The sequence below is a fragment of the Equus przewalskii genome, chromosome 1 (assembly GCF_037783145.1).
Source record: "Equus przewalskii isolate Varuska chromosome 1, EquPr2, whole genome shotgun sequence".
In the NCBI taxonomy this organism is placed as follows: domain Eukaryota; kingdom Metazoa; phylum Chordata; class Mammalia; order Perissodactyla; family Equidae; genus Equus; species Equus przewalskii.
In genome coordinates this window covers 96,546,740-96,572,194 of record NC_091831.1, presented here as the reverse complement: position 1 = coordinate 96,572,194, position 25,455 = coordinate 96,546,740, and the positions used below count along the sequence as shown (strand labels likewise).

Here is a 25,455-nt window from a genome sequence, read left to right as displayed (position 1 = left end):
ATGTATGTATGTACATATGCATGTATTCAATGAGTTTTTTATATGGGTATGGACTCATGGACACTAATTTTATTCTGTGGACTGTAATCCTATCCTATCGTATTCTACTCTATTGATCAAATGATTCCAACTTTGATCATTTGAAGCTTTTTCAGGTTGGCTCCTGTGCCCTTTCAACATGACCCTTCCTTTTGAAATATTTCTTTTGTGCAATTCTTATGTTGTATTTTCTCTGTCTCAGCCCTGAAATCAACTACTTGTGCAAAAAAAGCCTGGTTCGTTTTATTGGAGAATGGTATTAGAAGCCAAGATCTGGGCATCAAGTGTGCTCATTGCTACTGAGGTGATTTCATTTCTAGGCTCTCTCAAAGAACAGAGCTTGAAAATATATGCATCTGTACTAACTAATATATACACACTCATTTTTATTTCTGTATCTATCTATCTGAAAATATATTGAAAAAACCAAGAGTTCATAGTAATACCTCTAATTTCAAATTGCTGCCAGAGGAGTTTATTCTAGCCTTCATAATTTCATTGCTTATAACTTCTTTCTCCAACAATGAGAAAACTGGCTCTCATAATATGCAATATATCAATTTATTTGTTCATCCCTGGTGTACATATAAAGTAGTTTCAACTACACTAACCCATAACCCTGTAATAAATAAATTTATTAACAAGAGTACAGTTTTTGTGTATAGTTTTTTGTTTTTATTCTTACAATTCTACTTGGAAAATAGTATTTTTCTATAGTAACTTAGGTTAGTTCTTGTTTTCCCCACCCCTTTAAGTCTGATAATTTTATTCATTTGTAATGCAATAGGTTCATTTGTTACACTTTCTGTTCCATTTTAGATTTTCCCCACCCTGAATACGTGAGTGAGGGGAGCATCTGAATCCTTGGAAAGCTCTGTAGTGGCTCTTCTTTGAAGGCCAGCCCTGTAGAGGATGCCACTGTTGAGATGGGGTGCCTCATTTTGGTGGAGATTATGGAATCCCAAAGTAGCAGAGGCCCAGTAGCACTTAACCACCAAAGACAACATGGGCACATGAAACAATGCATCCCTCTTTGCCTCAGATAATACTTCTTGTTATGATGTCTGTTTTATCTGATAAATAATATGGCTAATTCCAGTTTTCTTTTTTTTGAAGAAGATTAGACCTGAGCTAACATCTGCTGCCAATCCTCTTTTTGCCGAGGAAGACTGGCCCTGTGCTAACATCCATTCCCATCTTCCTCTAATTTATATGTGGGACACCTACCACAGCATGGCTTGCCAAGCAGTACTCTGTCTGCACCCAGGATTTGAACTTGCGAACCCTGGGCCGCAGAAGCGGAATGTGTGAACTTAACCACTGTGCCACTGGGCTGGCCCCTCGGGTTTTCTTTTGTTTATGCTTACAGAATATATCTTTTTACATCTTTTACTTTAAAAAATTTATGTATTTATTTTTTGCTGAGGAAGATTCACCCTCAGCTAACATCCACTGCCAATCTCCACTCTTCCTCTTTTTGTATGTAAGCTACCACCAAAGCATGGCCACTGGCAGATGAGTGGTGTAGGTCTGCTCCTGGGAGCTGAACCCAGGCCACCAAAGCAAAGCACTCCAATCTTAACCACCAGGCCACCTGGGCTGGCCCTACATATTTTACTTTTAACTTATCTATGTCTTTATGTTTAAAATGAATTTCTTTTGAAGAAAATATATTTGATCTTGCTTATTAACCAATCTGACAGTCTTTATCTTTTAATTAGTGTGTTTTGACCATTTACGTTTAATGAGATTATTGATATGTTGGAATAGAAATTTACTATCTTGATAGCTGTTTTCTATTTGTATCACCTGTTCTTAGACTTTTCTATCTTTTGTGATTTTTCTTGTGTTAATTGAGGATTTTTATGATCAATTTATCTCTATAATTGAATACTACTTATACTCCTTACAATATTTTTAGTGTTTATGCTATTCTCACAATATCCATCTTTAATTAATCAGAATATACCTTCAGATAATATTATACCGCTTCATTTATAGTATAATGACCTTACAACCGTGTATTCACAATTTCTTTCTCCAAATTTCATTCTATTATTCTGATATATTTGCTTTTACACATACTATAAACGTATACTACATTGTGACTCTTTAGCTTTAGACCTTCAGTGACGTTTTAGATACATTAAAATCAAGCAAAAAGAAAAAAAAATGATTTTACCTTCAGGTATTTCATTTCCAGTGCTTTGATTCAAAGAGACAGTGACTTTTTGAGACAAAAATGATCTTTGTACCCCCAAACATCTACATCAGGAATCAGAAAAGATAGATGCTTGGCCTCAGAGGAGGCCGTATTCTCCAATGCCCTTTTCATATGTGGCCAAGGAGGATAATGGAAAAACGAGCACCTCCCAAGTGCAGAGGAAAGATCTGTAGAGAAGAAGAAGACTAGAGAGCTATTGACAGGGAGCAGAACTAGGGCCTAATCGAGCAACCAGCCCTGAACCCATTATCATTTCAGAATTGATATGGTCAAGTGACTGCTGTGCTCATCCCACTCATTCTCTTTCAAACATGAGTGTTTATTGGGGTTAATGTTTCCTCATTCAACCATTGTATGTAGCTGGGTGGAAGGCAGATGACTTGCCTTTTTTCTTTCTAGATTAGGAAGAGGCACATATGGGGTCTAGAAACTATCATGGGACCTTGGACTGAGAGTTTGAAGACTGAGAATTGGAGACTGTGATAGGCTGTGATGTTCAGACGTTTTTCTTGGCAGGAGAGGAGTATATTTTGTATGTTGAAGGGAGGGAAGCAAATATTTAGACTAAAAGGACAGATTATTTTAGTGCTTGGCTTTTACTGGATAACAAACCACCCCAAAACTTAGTGGCTTAAACAATACCTATGCAATATGTTTAATGATGCTGCATGAAAATCATCCACGTAAACTGAGTGATTCTTCTGGTCTGAGCCAGCTTGGCCAGGGCTGGATGGTCCTAGATGGATTCATGCACAGGTCTAGTGGTTGGCTTGGTATCAGGTAGGTCATTGCAAGATGACTTTATAGCATGTCTCCTCATCCAGCAGGCTAGCCTATGTTCCTTCACAGGACAATTATTGCAGGGCTCCCAGGAGCAGCTGAACAGCCAGCCCCAACGTGCAAGTCCTTTATGGGCTTCAGTTTGCATCATATTTGCTAATACTTATTGGCCAAAAGATTTCACATGGCTAAGTCCAGATTCAAGGGGTGAGGAAATATACTCCACCTCTTGATGGAGGTGGAGCATAGTCTATTGCAAAGGGGCAAGCATATAGGGATGTGGAGAATTTGAGGTCTTTTTTTAGATTTTCTTATTTTTTCTCCATTCTTAGCATCTCTCCTTGTAATAGGATTTCACATCACTGCCCTTTGTCATGTGACTTGAAGAGCCTCCTTGTAGGGGGAATATACTTCCTCAAGCCATTGATGATAAGATTGGCCATGTAACTTGGAATGAGAACAGACTTGATGTTCACCATGCTCCATGAAGCTTTTAGAGCCATAGCGTGATTCTGCCTTTGACATTTTTCCCCTCTGCCACAATAGTTTCTAATTGCAAACTGGAGCTTCTTCTTTCGCCTGGATCCCAGAATGAAGAGGACATGCTGGAAAATAAACCCTGTTTGCTCAGCCATTGAGTTTGGTGGTCATTTTTTACCACTTCAGACCCTAGAGAAAAAATTATAGCGATTTGTTAACTTCTCTTTTTTATATTGAACCTATTCCTTTTAAATGGATATTTCCTATTGACTTTTAAAATTATTTCAAACTCTGTATGTTTTTAAAAAGGCTTTGTTCCCTATTTCCTCTTCTAGTTTTGACCCTGTCTTCACCCTAGTCACAAGCAAATTTCTCAAAAGGGCCGTGCGTAACTCCTATTTCTTCACATCTCATTCAATCCTAAACCCCTTCCAATCTATGTTTTTCCCTGATAATTCCACCAATACAACTCTTTGCAAGGTTACCAATGATCCCCACATGGCTGGTTCTGTTCAGCAAACAGTATCTGCCTGAAACAGTTGACTTTTTAAACGTTTAAGAAACCAATAAATCTGACCTGGATTTACTTTCTACTTTGTTCGGCCATTGTAGGTCTTCTGTGATTTCCACGGCCACTCCCAAAAGAAGAATGTGTTTCTTTATGGTTGTAGCATCAAGGAGACCTTGTGGCAAGCAGAGTCCACTGTGGGCACATCTACTCTTGTAGAGGATGTCAGTTACAGGGTAAGTCACTGGGGAGAATGACGCCAGATATTTTGTCCCATCCATTTTCTTCCCAAATAAGCATTTTGATTATTTTAACTATAGGATTGTATACAAGCAGGTTGGAGGCCTGTGTAACCTCTCCACATTTTTGATGAATAATGGCTTCCTACCTGGTTGCTCTGAATTTGTTTTCTATATGAAATGATGTTCTGCAAAGGGCATGAGAATTGGAGACAGGACACCTCATTTTAATGCTTAGCTTTGTAATTATTAACTGTGTGACTATGAGTCACTAATGTCACCTCTCTGAACTGCCATTCTGTCATCTGTAAAATTAAGATAGTAAAAATGCTGTCTCAGTTATGTGTTTATGGGAAGAACAAACTTATACTGAATACAAAAAGATCTTAAATAAATATGGAGGGATGAACACATTTCAGGCATTAGACCATCCACGTCCTCTGTGTGAGTGTGCTATAAGAAGCAGAGCAGTAATCCACTGAGCCTAGTAATCCACTGAGCCTAATTCTATTTTCTGTGGGTTCCAGTGGTTAGAGCTCAATAATTCCCTCCCTGAACCAAATAGCAAGTTAAGGAGGGGTAAAGAAGGACAGACTCCTCCTGTCAGGATAAAGTAGATGAGCTGTTGCTTACTGGGAGTTAGGAAGAGGTGGAAGAGCCAAGTTGTCCAAACACAAAATAAAAACTGACCTTTGTTTCAAATTTATATAGGCAAAGGAGAAAAATTCTGTATTGGAGAAACCGACAGTTTTCCTCCTGTGTCTTTCTCCTTTGCTTTCACATGGAGCGCTTCAATTCTGACACTTCTGGTGACCAAATGTGTGGGGCTGTTTTCCTTCACCAAGCAATTCTGCAGCATCAACTGAGCGTCCTATACTTTAACTCAATTCTCACATTACCTACTTGGAGATAGTAGCAGGTACCAGGGGTAAAGGGCTCAGTCCCATGAGACTGCCCTCCACTTCAGATGCCAATCACAGGTAGTAGGTGCCCAAGATACCCACAACTTCTGTCCAACTTGGCTATAAGTCGGAGGTTCCCATGACTTTCTCCCCCTTAGACTTGATTATTAGCTAGAACAGCTCATAGAACTCAGGGAAACACTGACTTATGTTTACCAGTTTATTAAAGGATATGGGGAAGGATACAGATGAACGACCAGATGAAGGGATACATAGGGCGAGGTCTGGGAGGGTCCCAGTACAAGAGTATGTCCTTGCAGAGCTGGCGAGCACCACCCTCCTGCTATGTAGATGTGTTCACTTGGAAGTTCTCTGAATCCTAAACTAGTTGGATTTTTATGGAGCCTTCCTCACATAAGCGTGATTAATTATTAACTCCATTTCAGGCCCCTCTCCCTTCTCTAGAGAAGTGGTGATAGCCCCCATCCAGGAGCCAGCCTGGAGCTCACCCAGAGTCACTCATTAGAACTAAAGATTCTCCTAGTGCTCTTATCCCTTAGGAATTTACAAGGTTTTAGGAGCCCAGTGTCAGGGACTGGGAATGAAGAAATAATATATATTTCTTCTTATAAATCATAATATCAAAATTATGGTGGTACCTATCTCTTCTAAATCCTTTATTATTCTGGATATATGAATTTACTGTGTACAAAATAGCTTCATCCCCAGGCTTAATGAGTATTAAAAGAGTCAGGGGCTGTCCCAGTGGCATAGTGATTGGGTTCGCACACTCTGCTTCAGCAGTCCAGAGTTCTTGGGTTCAGAGCCTGGGTGTGGACCTACACACCGCTCATTAAGCCATGCTGTGGTGGTGTCCCACATATAACATAGAGGAAGATGGGCACGGATGTTAGCTCAGGGACAAAGTGAGGTTTATCTCATGAATGTAAGATTGATTTAAAATAAAAAATCAAATACTATTATAATCTTTGTAAATAAATGGCAAAAACTACATCACCTCAAAAGATGCAGAAAAAGTATTTGACAAAATTAAGCATCTGCATTCAAAATAAAATCTCACAACAAACTAGGAATAGACAAGGAATTCTTCAACCTGAGATTGGGCATCTAAAAAACTCTTATAGTTAGCATAATGCTTAGTGGTGAAAGACAATGCTTTTTTATTAAGATCAGGAACAAGATGAGTATGTTTGCTCTCACCATTTCTCTTCAATATTTTACTCGATGTTATAGCTAGTCCAATAAGACAAGAAAATATTAAAGAGAAGCAGAACTCTTTTCTAATGGAAAAGAGCAGAACTATCTTTATTCCCAGGTGATACAGTGTTTTGAGTAAAAAATTCTAAGAAATCTACAAAATAAACTACTGAAACTAATAAGCAAATTTAGCAAGTTAACAAGATGCATGGTCAATATAAAATTGATTTTCTTTCTGTATACTAGCAATGAAAAATCCAGAAACAAAATAAAGAAAAAATCTATTTATGATAGTATCTAAAAGGTTAATCAATTAGAAATAAACAGAAAAAAGTGCATTAGCTATACAGTGAAAACTGCAAAACATTGTTGAGAGGAATTAAAGGAGACATAAATAAATAGAGAAATATACCAAGTTCGTGGATTGGAAGACTCAATGTTTTAAAGATGGCCATATTGGGGGCTGGCCCGGTGGTGTAGCAGTTAAGTTCGCATGTTCTATTTTGGTGGCCCGGGGTTCGCTGGTTCGGATCCCAGGTGTGGACACAGCACTGCTTGGCAAGCCATGCTGTGATAGGCATCCCACATATAAAGGAGAGGAAGATGGGCATGGATGTTAGCTCAGGGCCAGTCTTCCTCAGCAAAAAGAGGAGGATTGGCAGCATGTTAGCTCAGGGCTAATCTTCCTCCCAAAAAAAATATGAATAAATAAAAAAAAAAAGATGGCCATTTTCCCCCAGTTTTTTTATAGATTCAATACAATTCCTGTGAAAATCTCACCAAGCTTTTTTGTTAATATTGAGAAGATAATCTTGAAATTTGTGTGGAAATGCAAAGGAACTAAAATAGCCAAAGAAATTTTACTAGAGAAGAATAAAGTTGGAGGATTTACTACATGATTTCAAAACTTTACATGATTTTAAGACTACAAAGCTACAGTAATCATGAAAGTATGATACTGGCGTGGTATAGACATATAAATCAATGACACAGAATAGAGAGCAGAAATACATTCAAACATTCGTGGCCAATTGATTTTTGACAAAGATGCCGAGGCAGTTCAAAGGGGAAAAGGGTAGTCTGTCCAGCTAAAAGTACTGAAACAATTGGATAGCCACGTAGCAAAATACGAATTTAGATCTTTCTTAACACTATACACAAAATTTAATTTAAAATGCATCATAAACCGAAATGTAAGAACTGAAATATAAAACTTATAGAATGCAATCCACTAGAAAATCTTTGTCTTTTGTCTTCTTTGAGTCATCAAAGCTGTCTCAGCTAGCACCCCAAAAGCACAAACTATTAAAAAAACTTAATAAATTGCACTTTATTAAAGTTAAAATGTTTTGCTCTTCAAAAGTTACTATTAAGAGGGTGGAAAGACACGCTATAGACTGGGAAAAATATTTGTAAATCATGTATCTGATAAAGGACTTGTATCTAGTATATGTGAATTTTTACAAGTCAAGAATAAGAAAAACAACCCAAGTTTTAAAAATGTGCAAAAGATGTGATTGAACCCCTCATTATAGACAATGTATACAAGGCTGGTATTAACAATATCATTATTCATTGGGTAATTGCAAATTTAAAGCATAATGGGATAGCACTACACAATCACTAGAATGACCATAATAAAAAAGCTGGAAATACCAAGTGTTGGGGAAGGATGTCAGAAACTGAAACCCTCCTTTATCATTGATGGAAATGTAAAGTGGTATGGCCTGTTGGAAAACACTTGGGCATTTTCTTCAAAGATTAGCATACCTTTAGCATACAACCCTGTAATTCCATTCCTGTGTATCTACCCGAGAGAAGTGAACACATATATCCACATAAAGACTTGTTCGTGTATGTTTGTACACATCCTTGCACATGTACAAGCATCATACACAATATTCCCAAACTGGAAACAATGCAAATACATCCACCAACTTGTGAATGGACAAACAAAGCATAGTATCTTCATACGTAGTATATGCACAATGGATACTTACTCAGTAGTAAAAACAGACAAACTACTGATATATGCAACAACATAGATGTACCCCTAAAGAAGTCAGAAACAAAATACTGAATGGTTTAATGTATATGACATTTCTGAAAAAGACAAAACTATAGAGTCAAAAAGTAGATCAGAGGTTGCCTGGGGCAGGATTGCCTGGAAATGAGCATGAAAGAAATTTTAGGGTGATGAAAGTGTTCTAAAACTGGATTGTGGTGATGGTTGAAGAAGGGTACAGTTACTAAAATCATCAAACTGTACATCTACGTCAATAAAGCTGATATATATATTTAAAATGCAAACATTCATTATTTACCATGTACCAAGCACTGTGCTAGGTATTTATGCAGCAAAGTTGAGTAAAGCGTGGACTTTTTCTTCTCAAAATTAACAACTGGGGAGAGAGGCACATTATTAGAAACTTAAAATATAGAATAATCAGTAGAAGAAGAGACATATTATGGGTAACAGAGAAGGATGGATTATTATGGGTAACAGTAAAGGATTGATTAAGTCTCTACGGGTGCAGAGTTGGGTGGACGATCCTGGCTGTCTTCAAGAGACAAGTTTTTGAGGGGTAGATATGATGAGCAGTGTTAGGACACTGCACAAAGAAAATCGTATATCACAGATGATTTTCAACTTAAGATTCACTTCAAGAGAAATCTGAAGAAGTAAATGACGTGAATTCTGTGATAATTAAAACTTGAGCCTCAAAGAACTTTAATTGGCAGTTGTGGATAACAGAGAACTGAGGAGAGACAATGAAATCCGGTCTTCACTACTGCCTGCCAAGTGTCTCCTGTTAGTGACATTGCCTGGCATTGACCCTCCTCATGAATTTCCACTTTCACGAGTTACAAAGATAACAATTTGGGACACTACTTATACAGGGCCAAACATGTGCCAGACACTATTCTGGGCACACTATATATATTAGCTCATTTAATCTTCCCAACTACCCTATATTTTAGAATAGTGCACAGCAATAGATGCTGCTTAACAAATGTTTGTTGAATGAATAGCTACTTTTAATAGCATCCTAAGAGTGTAAGAGGAGGGGCACAGAGAGATTAAATAAATTGCCCAGAATCACATAGTTAGGAACACTGGGTTTGGGGCCCATGTGGCTGAGCACCAGAATCCACACTTTTAGATTCTGACCTCAGTGATCTTATAAAGTGTGCATTGTCTCAGACAGAAGCAGAGCTCAAGAATAAGTCTTTGTTTGGAGCTTAGAAAAAAGGGGGTTGTCTGAGTTAAAGGAAGGGAAAAATAGAATGCAAAGAGAGGCTTAAAAGGTTTTTTTTTAATCTTGGAAGATTCAATGTTTAAGCAGAATGACCTCCCTCTCTTCCAAAGTTTTACTCGTCAGCAAAGTCCACTCTGACCAGTGCAATAATCATGATAGTAATAGCACACATTTATTGAGGGTGCTAAGCACTTTCTTACCTTACTCAAGGTGGGGTTATTATTACCCCCTTTTCTGATGAAAAAGCTCAGGGTTAGAGAAGTTAGATGACTTGTTCAAAGTCAAACTGTATAGTGTGAATTAAGTATCATATTTTTGACCCCTCAGCCCAACCACGCCCTTGCCACATGCTTAATCCAGAGAAAAGAGAAGACTTTGAGTTCTATCAGGTTGACCACAAGGACCTTGGATTTTCTTGGTAGAGAGAACTTCTCCCTGGAAATGAGCTCTGAGCTATGAGCTGTCTAGTGAGTTCATAGTCATATCTTTGAGGGCTCCATCTTTGAATTTAGGAAACCAGACAGGGCTGAGAAGAATCAGCAGAAAGCAAAGGAATTAAAATGCAGCTCAGGCTTCTACAATATGCCTTGAAACCAGAATTATTAAATCAGAACAACCTTTCTCCATAATTTAAGGCTGCACCCAACCCCACTGCTCCTGAACAGATGGGATTCAGTGTCAAAGAGCAAGCAGAAGACTCATCCTCATGCTGCACTTCTGGACTAGTCTCTAAATCCCTGGCAGGTCTGTGTTGAGACCATGCTAAGTGCCAGCTCCTATGTCATCCCCTTGTAGGGGAGGAAGACAATTCCTCTACCCATTCTAGGTCCTTCTGGCTGGTCTAAGAATTAAATTGACATGAGACAGAATAACAGGAGAAAATCAAGTAAGGCTTTATCACATGTATACATGGGAGAAACTCAGGAAAACTGAGCAACTCACTAGAATGGCCAAAGCCACTGCCTTAAATACCATCTTCAGCTAAAGACAAAGGAGGATGTTGGGGGTGGTGGTTTGGGTCTTCAAAGGGGAGGAAGGCCATTCACATGGAGATGGAAAACAAATGTTTGGTAGACAGAACTTTGATAAGAGTGGGCTTAGCAAGGATCCTCCCCAAAGTCTATGGATACCCAGAGTTATCTATGGTGATGGCCTGTCCTGGGGACAGGACTTCTATCTTAAATTCTTTTAGGCAGTTAAAGGAGAGGTCAAAGTTTCTTTCAGAGTCTTTTGTTCTTAAAAATAATCAAGGCAAGGCAAAAAGACACATTTTGGGGTGGCTAATTCTGATCCCCCACACCCTACATATAAATAATCTCATTTATTCCTTGAAACAACTCTAATAGGGAGATGCCAATTCTCCCATTTTACAGATAAGGAGCCTAAGTCTCAGAGAGGCTGAGTAGCTTATCCGAAGTCACACAGAAAGTGTCTGGGGAACTGGACTCTTAGCTGTGGTCTGTCTGGCTCTGCTCTTCCTGCCTTTAACCCTTATTGTATGATGCTTAGTATTTAGTGTCCAGTCAGGGTTCTGGGTTGCAGTGGCATCTCTCTGCCCCTGAATAGACTGTTTACTATGCATCCTGAAGGTTAATTTTAGAAGATGAGAAAGAGCCACAAAAAGAAGTGAGTTTATCTTGGGATAAGTTTATAATAATTATAAATAATATTATGATATATTGGATGCCTATTACACATTGGACATTGTATTTAAACCTCTTTGACGCTCTTGTGGGATAGTAATACCTCATTTAAGAAGCAATTTTTGAATGGTTAAACTAGTGTGATCTGAATCAGAACATCTGAGTTCTGGCTTTGTCCTTACTAGGTCTGAGAACACTGGAAAACAAGACAAATTTTCTGGTCTCTATATTACAAAATAATAATAAAACTTATCTCAAAGACTTGTGATGATTAAGTGAGTGAATGCATGTAAAATACATTTTAAGCATTTAGTGAAAATATATTTATTATAAATTTCAAGTTTTGGAAACTTAGATTACATTTAAAGACTTCAAGAAAGTGGCAAGGAAAGATTTGAATGTCCCAAGCCTTTCTTCCCCACCCAAGCTGGGAGATCCTGGAGCGCTGAAGCAAGGCTCCAGTGGGTCAGTTCCCGTGTGGATTTCATCTATTTCCTGTTCATTTACAAAACAAAACAGGACAAGCAAACCATCTCCACTTATCACAGCTATCATGATCCTCATTGCTTGCTCTGGCATAGATCAATTTGTGTGAAATCAAAAGGGAAATCAACTGAGGACTTTGCTGTAAATGCAATAGTTTTGGAGTCCATCATTTAATGAATGGATAAACTGTCCCTGTGGAGATGTAAGGGGGTCCTCCGATTGCTCCTTGTAAATCTCACGTCCTCCAGGCTCCAGTGAAGGGATCATAGCTTGTAAGTCTCTCCAAGATATGCCATTACAGTGGTCCCCCAGTCTGTCGGGGCTATGTTGCAAGACCCCTAGAGGATGCCTGAAACTGCAGAAAGCTCGAAACCCTAGATATAATATAATTTCTCTTATGCATACATATTTGAGGTACGATAGCAAAACTAGCATGAATTTCTTTTCCCTTCCTCACCATTTTGCTGATAGAAGAGTCATTCTTACTGTAGATTTTAGCCACCTCAGCATATGATTTTTTTTTCCTTATGAAGTTGAGAACTTTCACCTTTCCACTTAAAGGAAGCACTTTCTGGCTTCTCTTTGGCATATCCGAGTTGCCAGCATCACTATATTTTGCATCTCTGTGCTTTGGAACCATTATTAAGTAAAATAAGGGTTATTTGAACACAAGCACTGTGATACCGGAAACATTGGATCTGATAACCAAGTCAACTACTAAGTGACTAATGGGTGTGTAGTGTATACAGCCTGGATACACTGGACAAAGAGATGATTCATGTCCTGGGCAAGATAGAGTGGGACTGCACCAAGATTTCATCACACTACTCAGAACAGTGCACAATTTAAAACTTATGGTAAATTGTTTATTTCTGGAGTTTTCCACTTAATGTTTTTGGACCGTGATTGACCGTGGGTAACTGAAACCATGGAAAGCAAAACCTTCACTAAGGGGGGACTACTGTAATTTGAACATGTGTTCCTTTGGACAAGGACTATACTAGCTAAGAAAACCAGGGTCACTTAAGTAAGAAAGGAGAGATCACTTAAATGATGTCAGATTAAACTTTTGCAACAAGTGAAAACACTGATAAATTAAAACCATTTTCAAGTATTCTTAGTCACTTTAGTTGCCGTCTATATAAATAGTCTATTTATGTCTATTTAAGCCATCCCCTGAGGGTCTGGACTGGCAGATTCTATTTATTTCAGCAAATGATTGTGGAGTACCCTCTATGAACAGCATGGCTTCACATGCAGAGATGTTCCTGTGAATAAGACACAGACTTGCCCTCGTGGAATTTCTGGGCTGCAGAGGAAATAGAAAATAAACAACTAATTACACAAACAACAATTTAACTGTAATTGTGATGAGCATTTTGAAGGAAAGAAAATGAGGTGAGAGAACCCAGGGAGAGAGGGGCAAGAGTGGATAGATGAAATTAATTAGGAGGCAATTGTAGAAACTCAAGCGAGGATAACATTAGCATTTCAGCTCTCTTGTTCGAGTGATGTTGTGGGTCTGGAGACTGTGGGAACTTAGAGGTAAACTATATTAATAATTATGTTAATATGTCCTTATATAGCATATGTCATTTGTAAAATGATTAATTATATTAATTCTTATATTAATATAATTAACAGTAATTTTAAGCATGGGGACAGTAAGAACCAGAGATATTAAGAGGTTTGCTCAATGTTCTAGAAATTAACAAAACTGCATTTCTTTAAAAATAATTCCCTAGTTCATATTGTCATCAATATATTCTGCTTCTCTACCTTCTCCCTACAGTTCATTCCAAAGTCTGAAGCTTCATGGATTGTTATCTAATGTATATAATTTTATATTATGTACTAGTTTGTGGAGATCCTGTCAACCCTGAAGTGAGAGAACCCTTCTTGTTAATATCGCAAAAGTTCTGGGCTGTCTAAGTGTAGTATTTCTGCTAACCCAAAGACTTGGTGTGTTGACTCTGAGTCATAGTCCTTGGGGTAGAGGGGAAGTCCAGTGTCTGGAAGCCCCCTCTGTCAATCAGAGTGGCAAGGGAAGAAGACGTCTTCTAAATGGAGATTAAGTGGTCTCACATAAAGCTTTTCTACCCTAGAAAGTGGGATATATGGACCCAGAGAGGATGGAGTTTTAGGCATTTTATAATTGGCCTAACTTCAGATCTGTGGATCAGAGCATGAGACTGAAAAGTTCATTTTGGTGGTTATGCTCTCTCAGGAAACCAGTGAACTTTTTATGTGCTCCTGCTCAAGAATCGCTAATGGCCTGAGTGTCTGAGATAAGTGAACAGTTCTTAGTTTGACTGTTAGAGCTAGAAAACAGTGAGGCTGGGTGGAGTCACTCTAAATTTCGAGTCCCTGTGCAATCTGTGGCTTTCAGTGGGGCTCAACTTAGTAACGTATGAGGCTGAACATATGTGTGCAACCTCAGTCCACAGCGATGCAGAAAGATGGAGTTGAAAGACCATGGTCTTTGGAATTGGCCAGGTTGGCATCTGGATCCGATTCTAGCCACTTTGTAGTTGGACTTAAGCTATTTCTTTCTAACTTTTCTAAGCCTCAGTTTCCTCATCTTTAAAGTGATAAAAACAGTGGGTATCCATTTCTTAGGGTTGATATAAGATTTGTGGTAGCATATATTAAGTGTTTGGTATACAATCATGCATTGCTTAACAATGGGGACACGTTCTGAGAGGTTTTGTCTTTGTGTGAACAGCATAGTATGTACTTACACAAAAATAGGTGTCATATAGGCCATGTGGCACTAATCTTATGAGATCACCATTGTATATGCCATCTGTTGTTGACCGAACAATTGTTATGCAGCACATGACTGTACTGAAATGCTTAATAAATGTTGAGGAGTTACTTTTCATGATGCATATCCCAAATCACCTGCAACTCATCCTAATTTTCTTTTCTTTTTTTTACTTGTAGACTCTTCCCAAAATTCTTGATAAGCTAGCACCAGCGTTCACGATGAGCAGCTGCAGCTTCCTTGTGGAAAAATCCCGAGCTTCTACAGCCCGGGTAGTGGTATGGAGAGAGATGGGGGTGTCCAGAAGCTACACCATGGAGAGCAGCTACTGCGGCTGCAACCAGGGCCCCTATCAGGTATGTGAGGCTGTGGGATACCCATGCTTTTGGTATGTGGCAATACGCTATAATGGGGAGCGATCACAGACCCCTTATTCCTGCTTTCTTGCCTGAAAGAGGAAGAGGTCTCTAAGTAGAGTCTCGCACAGCTCCCTGATCTTGCAGAAGAACTAGTTCAATGATTGCCTTCACTGGCAGCACAATCTGTGTTGAATCCTGGAAGCAATTCACACATGCCTGCTGATTTGGTTTCTCAATCATCTGCCCTCACAAGCAAGCAGCAGGGAGCCTCCCTTGGACATGCACCCCCAGCTTTTATAGAACCTCTGCCTGGCCCTTTATATGCATGGGAGTCTGTTGCTACCTTTTGCAACAAGTGGTCTAGTGCCCTATGCATCATAAAGAACGTAGGTGGGTGCATAGATGTTGCCAATACTTATGTGTATTGTGTTTCTCCGTCTTCTGTCTTCTGTGCTTATCTAAATCAGAAGCTCTCTGTTATCTTGCTGTCACCAGAGCACATAGAAGTGTGTGCATGACGTGGGTCTCCCTAAGATGAGTGGGTCTAAGATTCATGCTCTCATGTTGAGGGAAAGGACTCCTATAAATCACATTCTTTCTACAGCTATATTAACTGCATGAGCAGCTGGATAGCTGCTACAGCAGGCTGTTCTAGCTGCTCTTCCCACTCCCCCACTAGAGGAACATAAATAAGAGACATTGTGACAGTGCCAGGGTAATAGACTCTTTTAAATTTGTTAGGCAAGCTGACAGACTACTCCTTGGTGACTTCCATTCAACCCCGAGAATACCTGGACCTCACCTGCATTAAAGCTCCTTGTGTTGGCTTTGATTCTCTCCTTGAACAGCCAGGAAGCACTTGGCATCTACACAGTCCTGTGCTTGTAGAAATCTGTTAGCTATCAAAGGGCATACAAGGAGTGACATGTGATGAGCATTATCTAACTTCCCACGTGGCCAAAGATTTTTTTTGACACAGGGCTACTGAACCACCCATTTTTACCCATTAATTCTGTTGAATAGCCAGTTAGTCTAAACAGTTGCTTGAAACAATTGTTTTATTATTGAATTAATAATCTATTGGGCTGAATTAATCCTTATTTACCCACATTAATGTTGATGCAGAATAAGAAGAGTGAGATGGTTGGAGGGGTATGGGATCGGGCAGGAAAAGGCCTCACTATTCCATTTACCAGCAGTTCCAAAGATACCTCTATGAACCTATATGTTGTGTATATTAAATGGGCATCGTAATAAGGATTCCCCTCCTCTCAAATACAGAAGATTTTTGTAGAGTCCAAAAGAGAATGCATCTATGAATGTACTTGAAGGTTATATCATTGGGAATCTGTTCACTCTCTTGGCATTCAAAACCCAGAGGATTGGAAAAAATAGCTTAAAATGTGACTCTAAGGCCTTGTGGATATAGACTTGTGCCTTTCTAGCTGTGTGCTTCTTGATGGAAAGTGGCCAGTCACATGTTGAAAAGATAACTCCATGCATCCCTCACAGATTTATTGGGTTGGTGACTTTCATTGACTTCGTTTCTCCAAGCACCAATTCAGGTTAACAGCTTCTGGTCACATAAGTATCAGTGCCATTCATGATAAATCAACTGGAAACTCAAAGTCCTTTGGAGCTGTTGTTTGGAAAGTAAATGACTCATAGGTTCAGGCCCTCACCAATTCTCCATCATCCATGTAGCTTACACAGTGGCTGCTGAAAATGACAAAGAATGAAAGAGGCTTGCCCTATAGGATGGCTTTCAGATATCAGCCCAGCATTTGCCCTGTGAAATTTTCCACGTGACCTTTGCATGGGCTCTCTGTAAGAAAGTATGGGGAAGGACTGGCTTGAGAAAGCCATGATGGTGCCAGACCTGGTTTTGCTTTAACAATCCCATTCTCTATATAAAACGCCTCTCCAAATGGATGGTTTTTCTTCTTCTCTTTGTTTTTCTGTCCTTACAAACACTGTTGAGTAAATGAGCAGAATTGCAGACAGTGAGCAAGAGGATGGGGAGTAATTTTACATATGGGGGGGAGCCCACCCCAGGGGAAGGAAGCCAGCCCAGAGTTGGGTGTTTTGGATTTTCGTTTGAGGTAGATAGTGAGGTCTATGAGCTATAAAGCAGTATAGAAGTTTCCATCCTGAACATATTGCAAATGATTTTTGTACAATGAGAAGCTGAATCCCAGTTGGGTCCTGAGGTTATTATTCTAAGGTCATCTTTCCAGTTTTTGTTTAGCATTACCATTTATCCAAAAGATGGAGGATACTTAAATACACCCACGAGGGGCATTCCTTCCTTCCTTCATAAGAATATAAATATTTTTGCAGTTTCTCTGGTTAACATGGCTTTCAAGTAGTTCCAATCATTTCTCCCCCTGCACACTAAGTACCTGATTTGTTAGTATTGAAATGAAATATCATTTCTTACAGTGACATTTATGTTGGAACTGCATTAAAGAACACACACCATTACCTTCAAATTATTATTAATAATATGATATTTTTCTCTTCTATTTTCCAGTCTATAGTTGGCTAATTTTAAAAAAATTTCTCCTGCTTTTGTTTCTTTGGGATATAGTCTTTGCTGCTAGGTTATATGCTTAGAGCCATAATTTGTATTTAATATGCAAGTCACACCCAATGAGAGATTTCCTTTCCTTATTAGGGACTGCCCCAAAGCTATTGAGGCTATTGAGGGAGAAAGCCAAAATGCAATGATGCATCCTTTGGGGGCTCATTTTTTAGAGGCGTCCCGTCTATGTGGACAGATGTGTGCTTCACACTGAGTGCTTGTGACCTGGGGTCACGTACATGGTGTGTTTGCACATACAAAGGCATGTGACTGGGCCCTGTGCGCTGCTTGTGGCTTAGGAGGATCATGTGAATACTCCCACCCAAGCAGGCTGTTGACATGCTCCTTGGCAATGCTGCTGACTTGTGGGATGGTAAATTGGTTCTGAGTCAGAGAAAGGGCTGAAGATGGGTGACTCAGCTGAGGTTTGAAGAGTGACTCAACAGGTATTTAAATTCCCTACCTGCAAACTGCCTCCCTTGGATTGTGGATCCTCAGCAATCCATCCTTCCCACCACAACAGAGGGATCTTTCAATAACCCAAAGCTATTCAAGTCACAGTACTGCCCGTAATCCTTCCAAGTGTCTTCATTACATGTAGAGAAAATCCAACTCCTTATTGTGACATGTAAGGCCTTTTACAATCTCATTTGTTCTTTTTTATATTCAATACCTAGTTTAGTATAAAGGAGGTATTAAAAGTACATGATAACTGATGCATGAATGAATAAATTAAGTTAAATGAACAAATGAATGAATGGTGATTTCCAGGGAGAGTCAGATGATTATCCTCTCTGTCCATGGATAACTAGAAAAGGAGAAGAAATCATCATGGTCCAAATGTGATTAGAAGCCATTCTAAAATGGAGATTTTAAGCGTCGTTGCAATGGGGGGAAATGGAAAATGTGTGGATGACAGAGGGAAATGCATAAGAATGCAATGCTGAGACCTCTCTGACTTGTCACTATATATATGATTTGAGAGCATCTAATGGATTCTTTCCCAGAGTAAGGCAATTCTAGTCCAGGTGTAGAATCTCACGTGGCCACATTCTAATAACAGATGATGATTAGACAGAAAGACTTCCACCGTACACATGGGAGATGCAGCAATGCACCTTCTAGATCCCTCTTCAGGACCCAGGCACTCATTTTCCCAGCTGCTCAGAGCTGTGTCCATCACCAGAAATTGTCTGTAGCTGATGGAAGCTGCCTTGAGCAAAGCTATGGCTCCTCCACGCAAGCAGCTTGTATCTGACAGCTCGTCCATGTGCGGGTCCAAGGGCCTGACCTCCTAGTCTCAGTTGGGAAAACTGCAGAAGGCCATTCCAGCTCCACAGCTCCCTATAGTGTTGGCTGGAGTCTCTGGTGCAATTGTGTTGCCATTCAACTTCCTTCTCTGCCTGATTCTGCGTTCCTCACCACTCACAGGTGTCCCGGCAAGCACTCTAAAAATCCTGCAAAGCAACGTTTAACAGTATTTCAAAAAGGCCTAGATTAGAAAACATAAACGTTGGAACTAAGCCCTTAAGCTGTTGAATGTGGTTTGATAGAGATAAATTTCATAGGAAAAACAAAATCATCTGAACTCGGCTTTCGAGGCTCCCAGGGACGTCTCATTCACATTCTGCTCACCTCAACTGTTCAGGGAATGAGGCCCCCGTGGAGAATTAGCAACTGCAGCTTGGTTCAGGGACTCTTGCACCAGTGCTCTACTACAGCTGCGGTCCAGAAGGGAGGTTGGGTGTATTAGTTTCCTGTGGCCACATAAATTTATTCTCTCACAGTGCTGCAGGCTATGAGTCCAAAATGCGTGTTGGCAGCACGGCATTCTGTCTAAAGTCTCCAGGGGGAGAATCTGTCCCATGCCTTTCTCTTAGCTTCTGGTGTTATCAGAAATCTTTGGCATTCCTTGGCTTATAGAGGCATCGTTCCAGTCTCTTCCTTTGTTGTCAAACGGCCTTCTCCACTTGTGTGCCTTTGTCTCTGTGTCTCCTCTCCTCTTATGAGGACGTCAGTCATGTTGGATTTAGGGCCCACCCTACTCCAATATGACGTCATTTTAACTACATCTGCAAAGACCTTGTTTCCAAATAAGGTCATATTCTGAGGTTCTGGGCAGGACATGAATTTTGAGGAGACATTATGCAACCTAGAACACTGAGTTAGGCAAGAAGGTACAGAATCTGTAGACCCAAGAATCAAAAAGAGGTTTTTATTTCTGTCTTCATATTGCCATGCTGTGAAGCCCCAAGTGAATTATAATAGGTCTTGTTTTCTCTCTACCTCATGATCAACAAAATGAGAAGTTTTAGATTTTTCTTAGAAGATCTTGGAAGATAAGTTTGAGAGTCATGACGTGTATAATGAATGCTGATTAATGCTGCTCAAATGTTATAATAAACAATGCCCTTAAAGTAATAATAATGATAATAAACAAATCTATGGTATTTTCTGTGTTTAAGTCTTGGGCTTGTATTAAATTACTTCATCTTTGCTGCTCCACGACAAAGCAAGGCAGTGTCTATTTTATCATCATCATCACTTTATTTTACAAATGGGAACGCTTAGGCAGAGAGCTTAATAACTTCCTCAAGGTCACACAGCTAGTAAGTTTTAGAACCAGGATTTGAACCCAGGTGGGTCAGCACTGGAATCTTTGCTTTTACTCCCATGCTTTCTGCCTAGCAGAACGTCATTGGTGAAAGGAGCTCTGGGCTTTGGAAATAAGAGACCAGCTACTGCTCTTGGCTGCCACTTAGTAGATCTGCAGCAATAGGTTTCTTGTTTATAACAGGAAGACCTAGTTAGAACTAAGAGTTGGGCATGGTCTATGCTACATTATGCCTGAGAGAGGCTACCTTTGCTGGGTATCCACGGGGCTTATGGCTCACCTAGACTGGGCAACCCAGCGTGATTGTGAAACCCCTAAAAGTCATCTGCAGTGCATTCTGGGTATGTGCATTTTTCTAGGGAGAAAGTACTCTGTTTTTAGCACCAATTAGTTTGTTGTCAGGAGTCTTTGTTCTATCCATCACATGCCCCCCACCTCATCCTATGCTGACTTATTTTCTTTTTTCACCTTTTCAAAGTAAACGAAGAGGGCTTGGAGGAATGTAATACCTATGAAGTGGCAGCTTGCTATCAGGGGAAATGGGGGGAGCAGAGTTAGTCTTCAGTCAAACAACCAGCTTAAGTTTGTATTAGGCACTCTCCTGCGTTGCTTCCTGTACTCATTGCACTTCCTGGTGACTTCTCTCCTTTCCCATTAGAGAACTGCTGCTCTCACACAGCTCTTTGGACGTGTGTGGTCTTTACTTGCAGATACCTCTTCCCCCAAGTGTCCTAAGCTGCAGAATCACCTGTATCCCAGGGTACACACACGTTCTTTCTCTCTCTACCACACACACAAGTATATCATACAGGTATACACATACATACTTACAGCCCAGCGGTTCTCAATCATTGACTCATACAGGGGACATAGCTTATTGTTTAGTGCGGGTGCCTGTGTCAGACAGAGGGGTCCAAGGAGAGATCTGTGTTTAACAATCATGACCTTGAGATGGTTACCTCTATGAGTTTTAGCTGTAAAAATGGTGTCCCTCACGGTTCCTACTTCACGGAGATGCTGTAAAGACTGAATGAGCTACTGCCTGTAAAACATTTGTCACTGTTTTCATAGTAAACCCTCAACACTTGTTTATTATTTGTATTATTGTTGGTTGTACGTAATAATTTTCAATAGTGGTTTTCTTCTTTTATTTTAAACAAAGACATTTAGACTTCCACTCTTATCCAAAATTGTCTTATTCCGACCTTCTTAATTAGAACCATTAGGGTTGGAAATTAGGTCTCTGTGATTTTATTAACTTTAATGTGAAGCCAGGGTTGAGAACCATAGATTTTGGCTTCTATAGAGTCTGATATCCATATACCTATATTTATTAAATTAGCTATATCAAAGCAACTTCTGTCTGTATTGTCTAGACATTTCCTCCATTATCTACCCTTTATTCTGTCTATCAGACTTCCTGTGCAGTCTAATTTATATTATGGCCAATTCATAGGTGAGGTCTTAGAAAAGGGAAGGGGAATTTGTGAGCCTCCTTCCAGAAGAAGAGTAAGGAAGGCATGAGGAGCGGAGGGCAGGACAGGGAACAGATTTAAATTCCTCAAAGACTGCTGAATTTAAAAGCCTATTAAAATCATGAGCACAACTCAAGAGTAAGTTTTGGGTCACTATTCTCTTGGAAGTCATTTCCTCGTTCTTTGAGCAGCCTCATATTGGAACATAACTCAGAACTTTGAATGGAGTTGGGGGGATGTCTTAATTTCATTAATGCAATCTGAGGAATAGTATTCTCAAATCTTAATGTGCGTGAGAATTACCTAGGGATCTTATATGATGCAGATTTCTGAACCATGTCTCCATCTGATCCATTTGGCCCAGGAATCTGCATTTCATCCAGCGACCCTGCCAATTCAGAGCCCAGAGGCCAGTCACTGAGAGATGAGGCAGGATACCCCAATGTACGAGGCAAGATGGTTTTGAAACTAGACTGTAGTCTCTGTTTTTGCTCTCTTGCTCCTGATCCACTTTGGGCTATAGAGAATTTTCTGTGGCTTTTGTCATCGTCTCAAATTCCCTGCCTCCCTCCACCCCTTTTTTTGTGTGTGTACATGTGTTTCATCTGTGCTTTTGGGTCATCGGCTTAGTTCTCCCACAAGAGTTGTATTTAAAAACTATCTGAGAATCCCAGCGAGAGTCTAAAGATGGTTTTGTTTTTGTTCTTTCTGGCTCCTGGGATACCCCCAGGTCAAGATTTCTTAAATTGCTTGTAGAACGAAAGAGTCTAAGAACAGATATAATTATATAGAAAATTGTTTGTTTACCTATGTGTACATTTTTCTGGGGAAAGTATCTGTAGTTTTTAAGATATTCTTAAAAGGGTGGGAGACCCCCCAAAAAGATATGGAGCTCATGCCTTAGTTTATTGAAGGGCGATCTCCGGAGGGCCCTTCACAGCCTCCTTGTTCCTGCTCTTAAATCAGCTCTCAAAGTGTTTGTCTTGACTTTGTGGAAATCGAATGGAGTCTGTAAATCGCTGACTGTTTCTGCCTACTTATCAATTAGCACAAGAACAAGGATGCATCTCTTTAAGTGTGTATTGGAGTAACTTCAGTCTAAATCTTCTGCGGTTCTGGACGACACTAATCTTTTCAGGATGCGGCTGCACACAGGTGGTTGTTTAGACTCACGAGCAGCAGCATCAACTTCACCCGGGATGTGTTAGAAATGCAGAATCTCAGGCTCCACCTACTGCATCAGGATCTACATTTTATCAAGATTCCTAGGTGATGGGTGCTCCAGGCAAGTTTGAGAAGCACTGAATTACAGCACCCTTGGTTGGCAGGGAGATGAGAAAGGATTAGGGATCAAGAAAGGAAAGCTAGGGGGCTCTAACTTTTGGGTTATGGCAAGGACATCGTTCCCATGATTTTTATGAGCTAGAATAAGATGCTGTATGGGAATGTGATTTATAAGTTGAAAGTAATACCCCATATGAGATGTTTTGTTGAACTGTGAAAATTTTTTTTTTTTTGGTGAAGAAGATTGGCCCTGAGCTAACGTCTATGCCCATCTTCCTCTGCTTTGTATGTAGTCACCACCACGTTATGGCTTGATGAGTGGTGTAGGTCTGTGCCTGAAATCCAAACCTGTGAACCCAGGCCGCCAAAGTGGAGTTAAGCGAACTTAACCTCTACACCTCTGGCCCAGCATGTGTACTATTATTTTAATGCTAGATGAGTTTGTGTTTTTTTTTTTTTCTCTCCCACACCCATATTTTCCAGCAACCTTTCCCTCTCTAGGACTTAGAAAAGAACAGTTTTGCAAATGCTTGTTTTGTCATTGGAATGCTACTTCATTCCTTTGTAGATACAAATACGAAATCCAGATAGTAATCTCTCATTTTAGTAGGAACCATGATTTGGACCATTCATACCAATACCCTTTCCTTTCTTACTAACTTTGATTCAACACGAGTTGCCTTGGTGTTCTTTCTTTCTTTTATTTTTTTAAGCTTCTTTGTAATTGATCTCAAAGCACATTGTGAGCTGTTTATTAACTCACTGCAGGCTTAACGCTGTAATGAAATATTGCCCTCCTTCTGTAGCACTCAAATCTATAGTGTCTGTCAGCATTATGATAGAATATGAAAAGGAATTAAATAAAAATCAAGAGGCAGAGATGCTAATAAGCTTGCCAGCAGGGGCCTTTCCTGGGATTACTGACGCCCTGGGAGCTATGAGTTTTAAATACCCGTTGTAAAAATGGTTCATTGTGTCAAAAATAAGGAGGGAACCTGGCACATGGGATAATCCAATGAGCCTCAAATGACCTCTGATCCTTTAAAAATAATTTGGTTTCAAAGGATCAAGAAGAAGAAAAGATGGTGTATCTCTGTAAATCTTAGTCTTCCCATGTGATCAGTGCAAATGCAATAAGCCAGACACCCTAAAGGAACAGATATAAAACCAAAGGAAGGATTGATTTCATCGAGGGTTTTATTTAGCTTAGACCATAGGGGAAAAGGACTGGCCAACCCTGAGATGCATTTGTTTGGTTCTTGGTGCATGACTGAGTTCCTTGGAGGAGCATCTCCTTACATATGTGCTGAGAAAGGCAGAGTCGAGGCTATGAAAGACTTAGCCCCAGGTTTTTCTCTCTCTATGAAATGGAGTGGACCCCAGACGACAATGCCCTCTTTGACTGTGAGGGGCAGGTGATAGTTCTATTCTTCCAGCTAATTTTTTAATATTCTTTACCATATTTTCACTCCAATGGATTAAGGATTTCTATTTCTAAAACTAAGCAATAATTCTCTTTTTATGCCTTTATATGCCTAAATGTAAATGAGAAGGGAACATATTAGAATACTTTGAACCATGTTGTTAGAAGGTAAGCATTAGACATTTTTACATAAATTTATAATTGTTTCACTAATTAGTTAATACCTATTTATTAGGTCTCTGCTTTGTTTTAAGCTGAAGCTTATGACTGGAGATAGATATAGAAAACTAAAAACACTTAGTGAAGGCCAGATGTGTAGTCAATTCATCTTCATTCTTCATTCATTCTTTCTTTCATTCATCATTCAATAAACATTTAAAAAAAATCCAGACAATATGTTAGGTGCCAAGAATATGACAGAAAGTGGAATTGACAGCTTCCTACTCTCCCAGAGTTTATAGTCCAGCCAAAAAGGCAGTTAATTAAGTAAGTAATAACAGCAGAGAGTCATATGAAAACAACTGGATATTATAAGAGAACACAGAAGGAGATAATTTAGGCCTTCACTAGATGCTGGTTGAGTTGAATATGAATTATCCACAAGTTAATTTTTTGTGAAATTGCGAAAGGCTAACTTATCTGGTAAAGTAGAAGGTAAATTTTGCAAGTAGGGTAGGATCAGGGAGTTCTTGATTTTTATTTCATCCTAGTTTTCTTTTGTGCTCCTTCTGTCTCATTCGTATTTCTAAATCTCACTGTGCAATTCCACACTGGGGTGTGCGTTATGCTGAATTTGCGTGCACTGGGATACTCAAGTACGTTATCCTACTCCTTGTAAGTCCAGCATGGCCTCCTTAGGAACACACTGAAATGTACTGCTGGCGTTTCCATGGAGCTTGTAGTTAACTACGCCTCTCTGAAGGCAAACAAAGAATCGGAAAGATCAAAAATGTTTCAAAATGCCTCTTAGATTGATAGTGAGTAATGAAATGTAAATAGAGTAATCTTGATGATTTTATGAAATGAATTTCTGGCTATATACCCCCAAGTATTCCTGAAAACCACAAAAACCACAGTAATAAAAATACTTGCCCTTTACATAGTGATTTATAATTTATAAAACACTTTCATAAACTTTATTCTCTCAGGTGAGCCAGAAAACCACCATAG

At 39.6% G+C, this 25,455-nt stretch overlaps 1 protein-coding gene across 6 annotated transcripts in view; it reads left to right on the top strand.

Moving 5' to 3' along the window:
- AGBL1 (AGBL carboxypeptidase 1) overlaps positions 1-25,455 on the top strand; it is a 754,053-nt gene that overhangs the window by 421,718 nt on the left and 306,880 nt on the right. For 5 of the 6 annotated variants that reach the window (XM_070618166.1, XM_070618156.1, XM_070618162.1 and 2 more), the window contains 2 exons: positions 4,136-4,267; positions 14,726-14,902. In XM_070618166.1, the coding sequence (XP_070474267.1) occupies positions 4,136-4,267; positions 14,726-14,902 (309 nt within the window). The remainder of the gene's footprint in view (positions 1-4,135; positions 4,268-14,725; positions 14,903-25,455) is intronic. The other variant, XM_070618177.1, reaches the window with a different exon arrangement.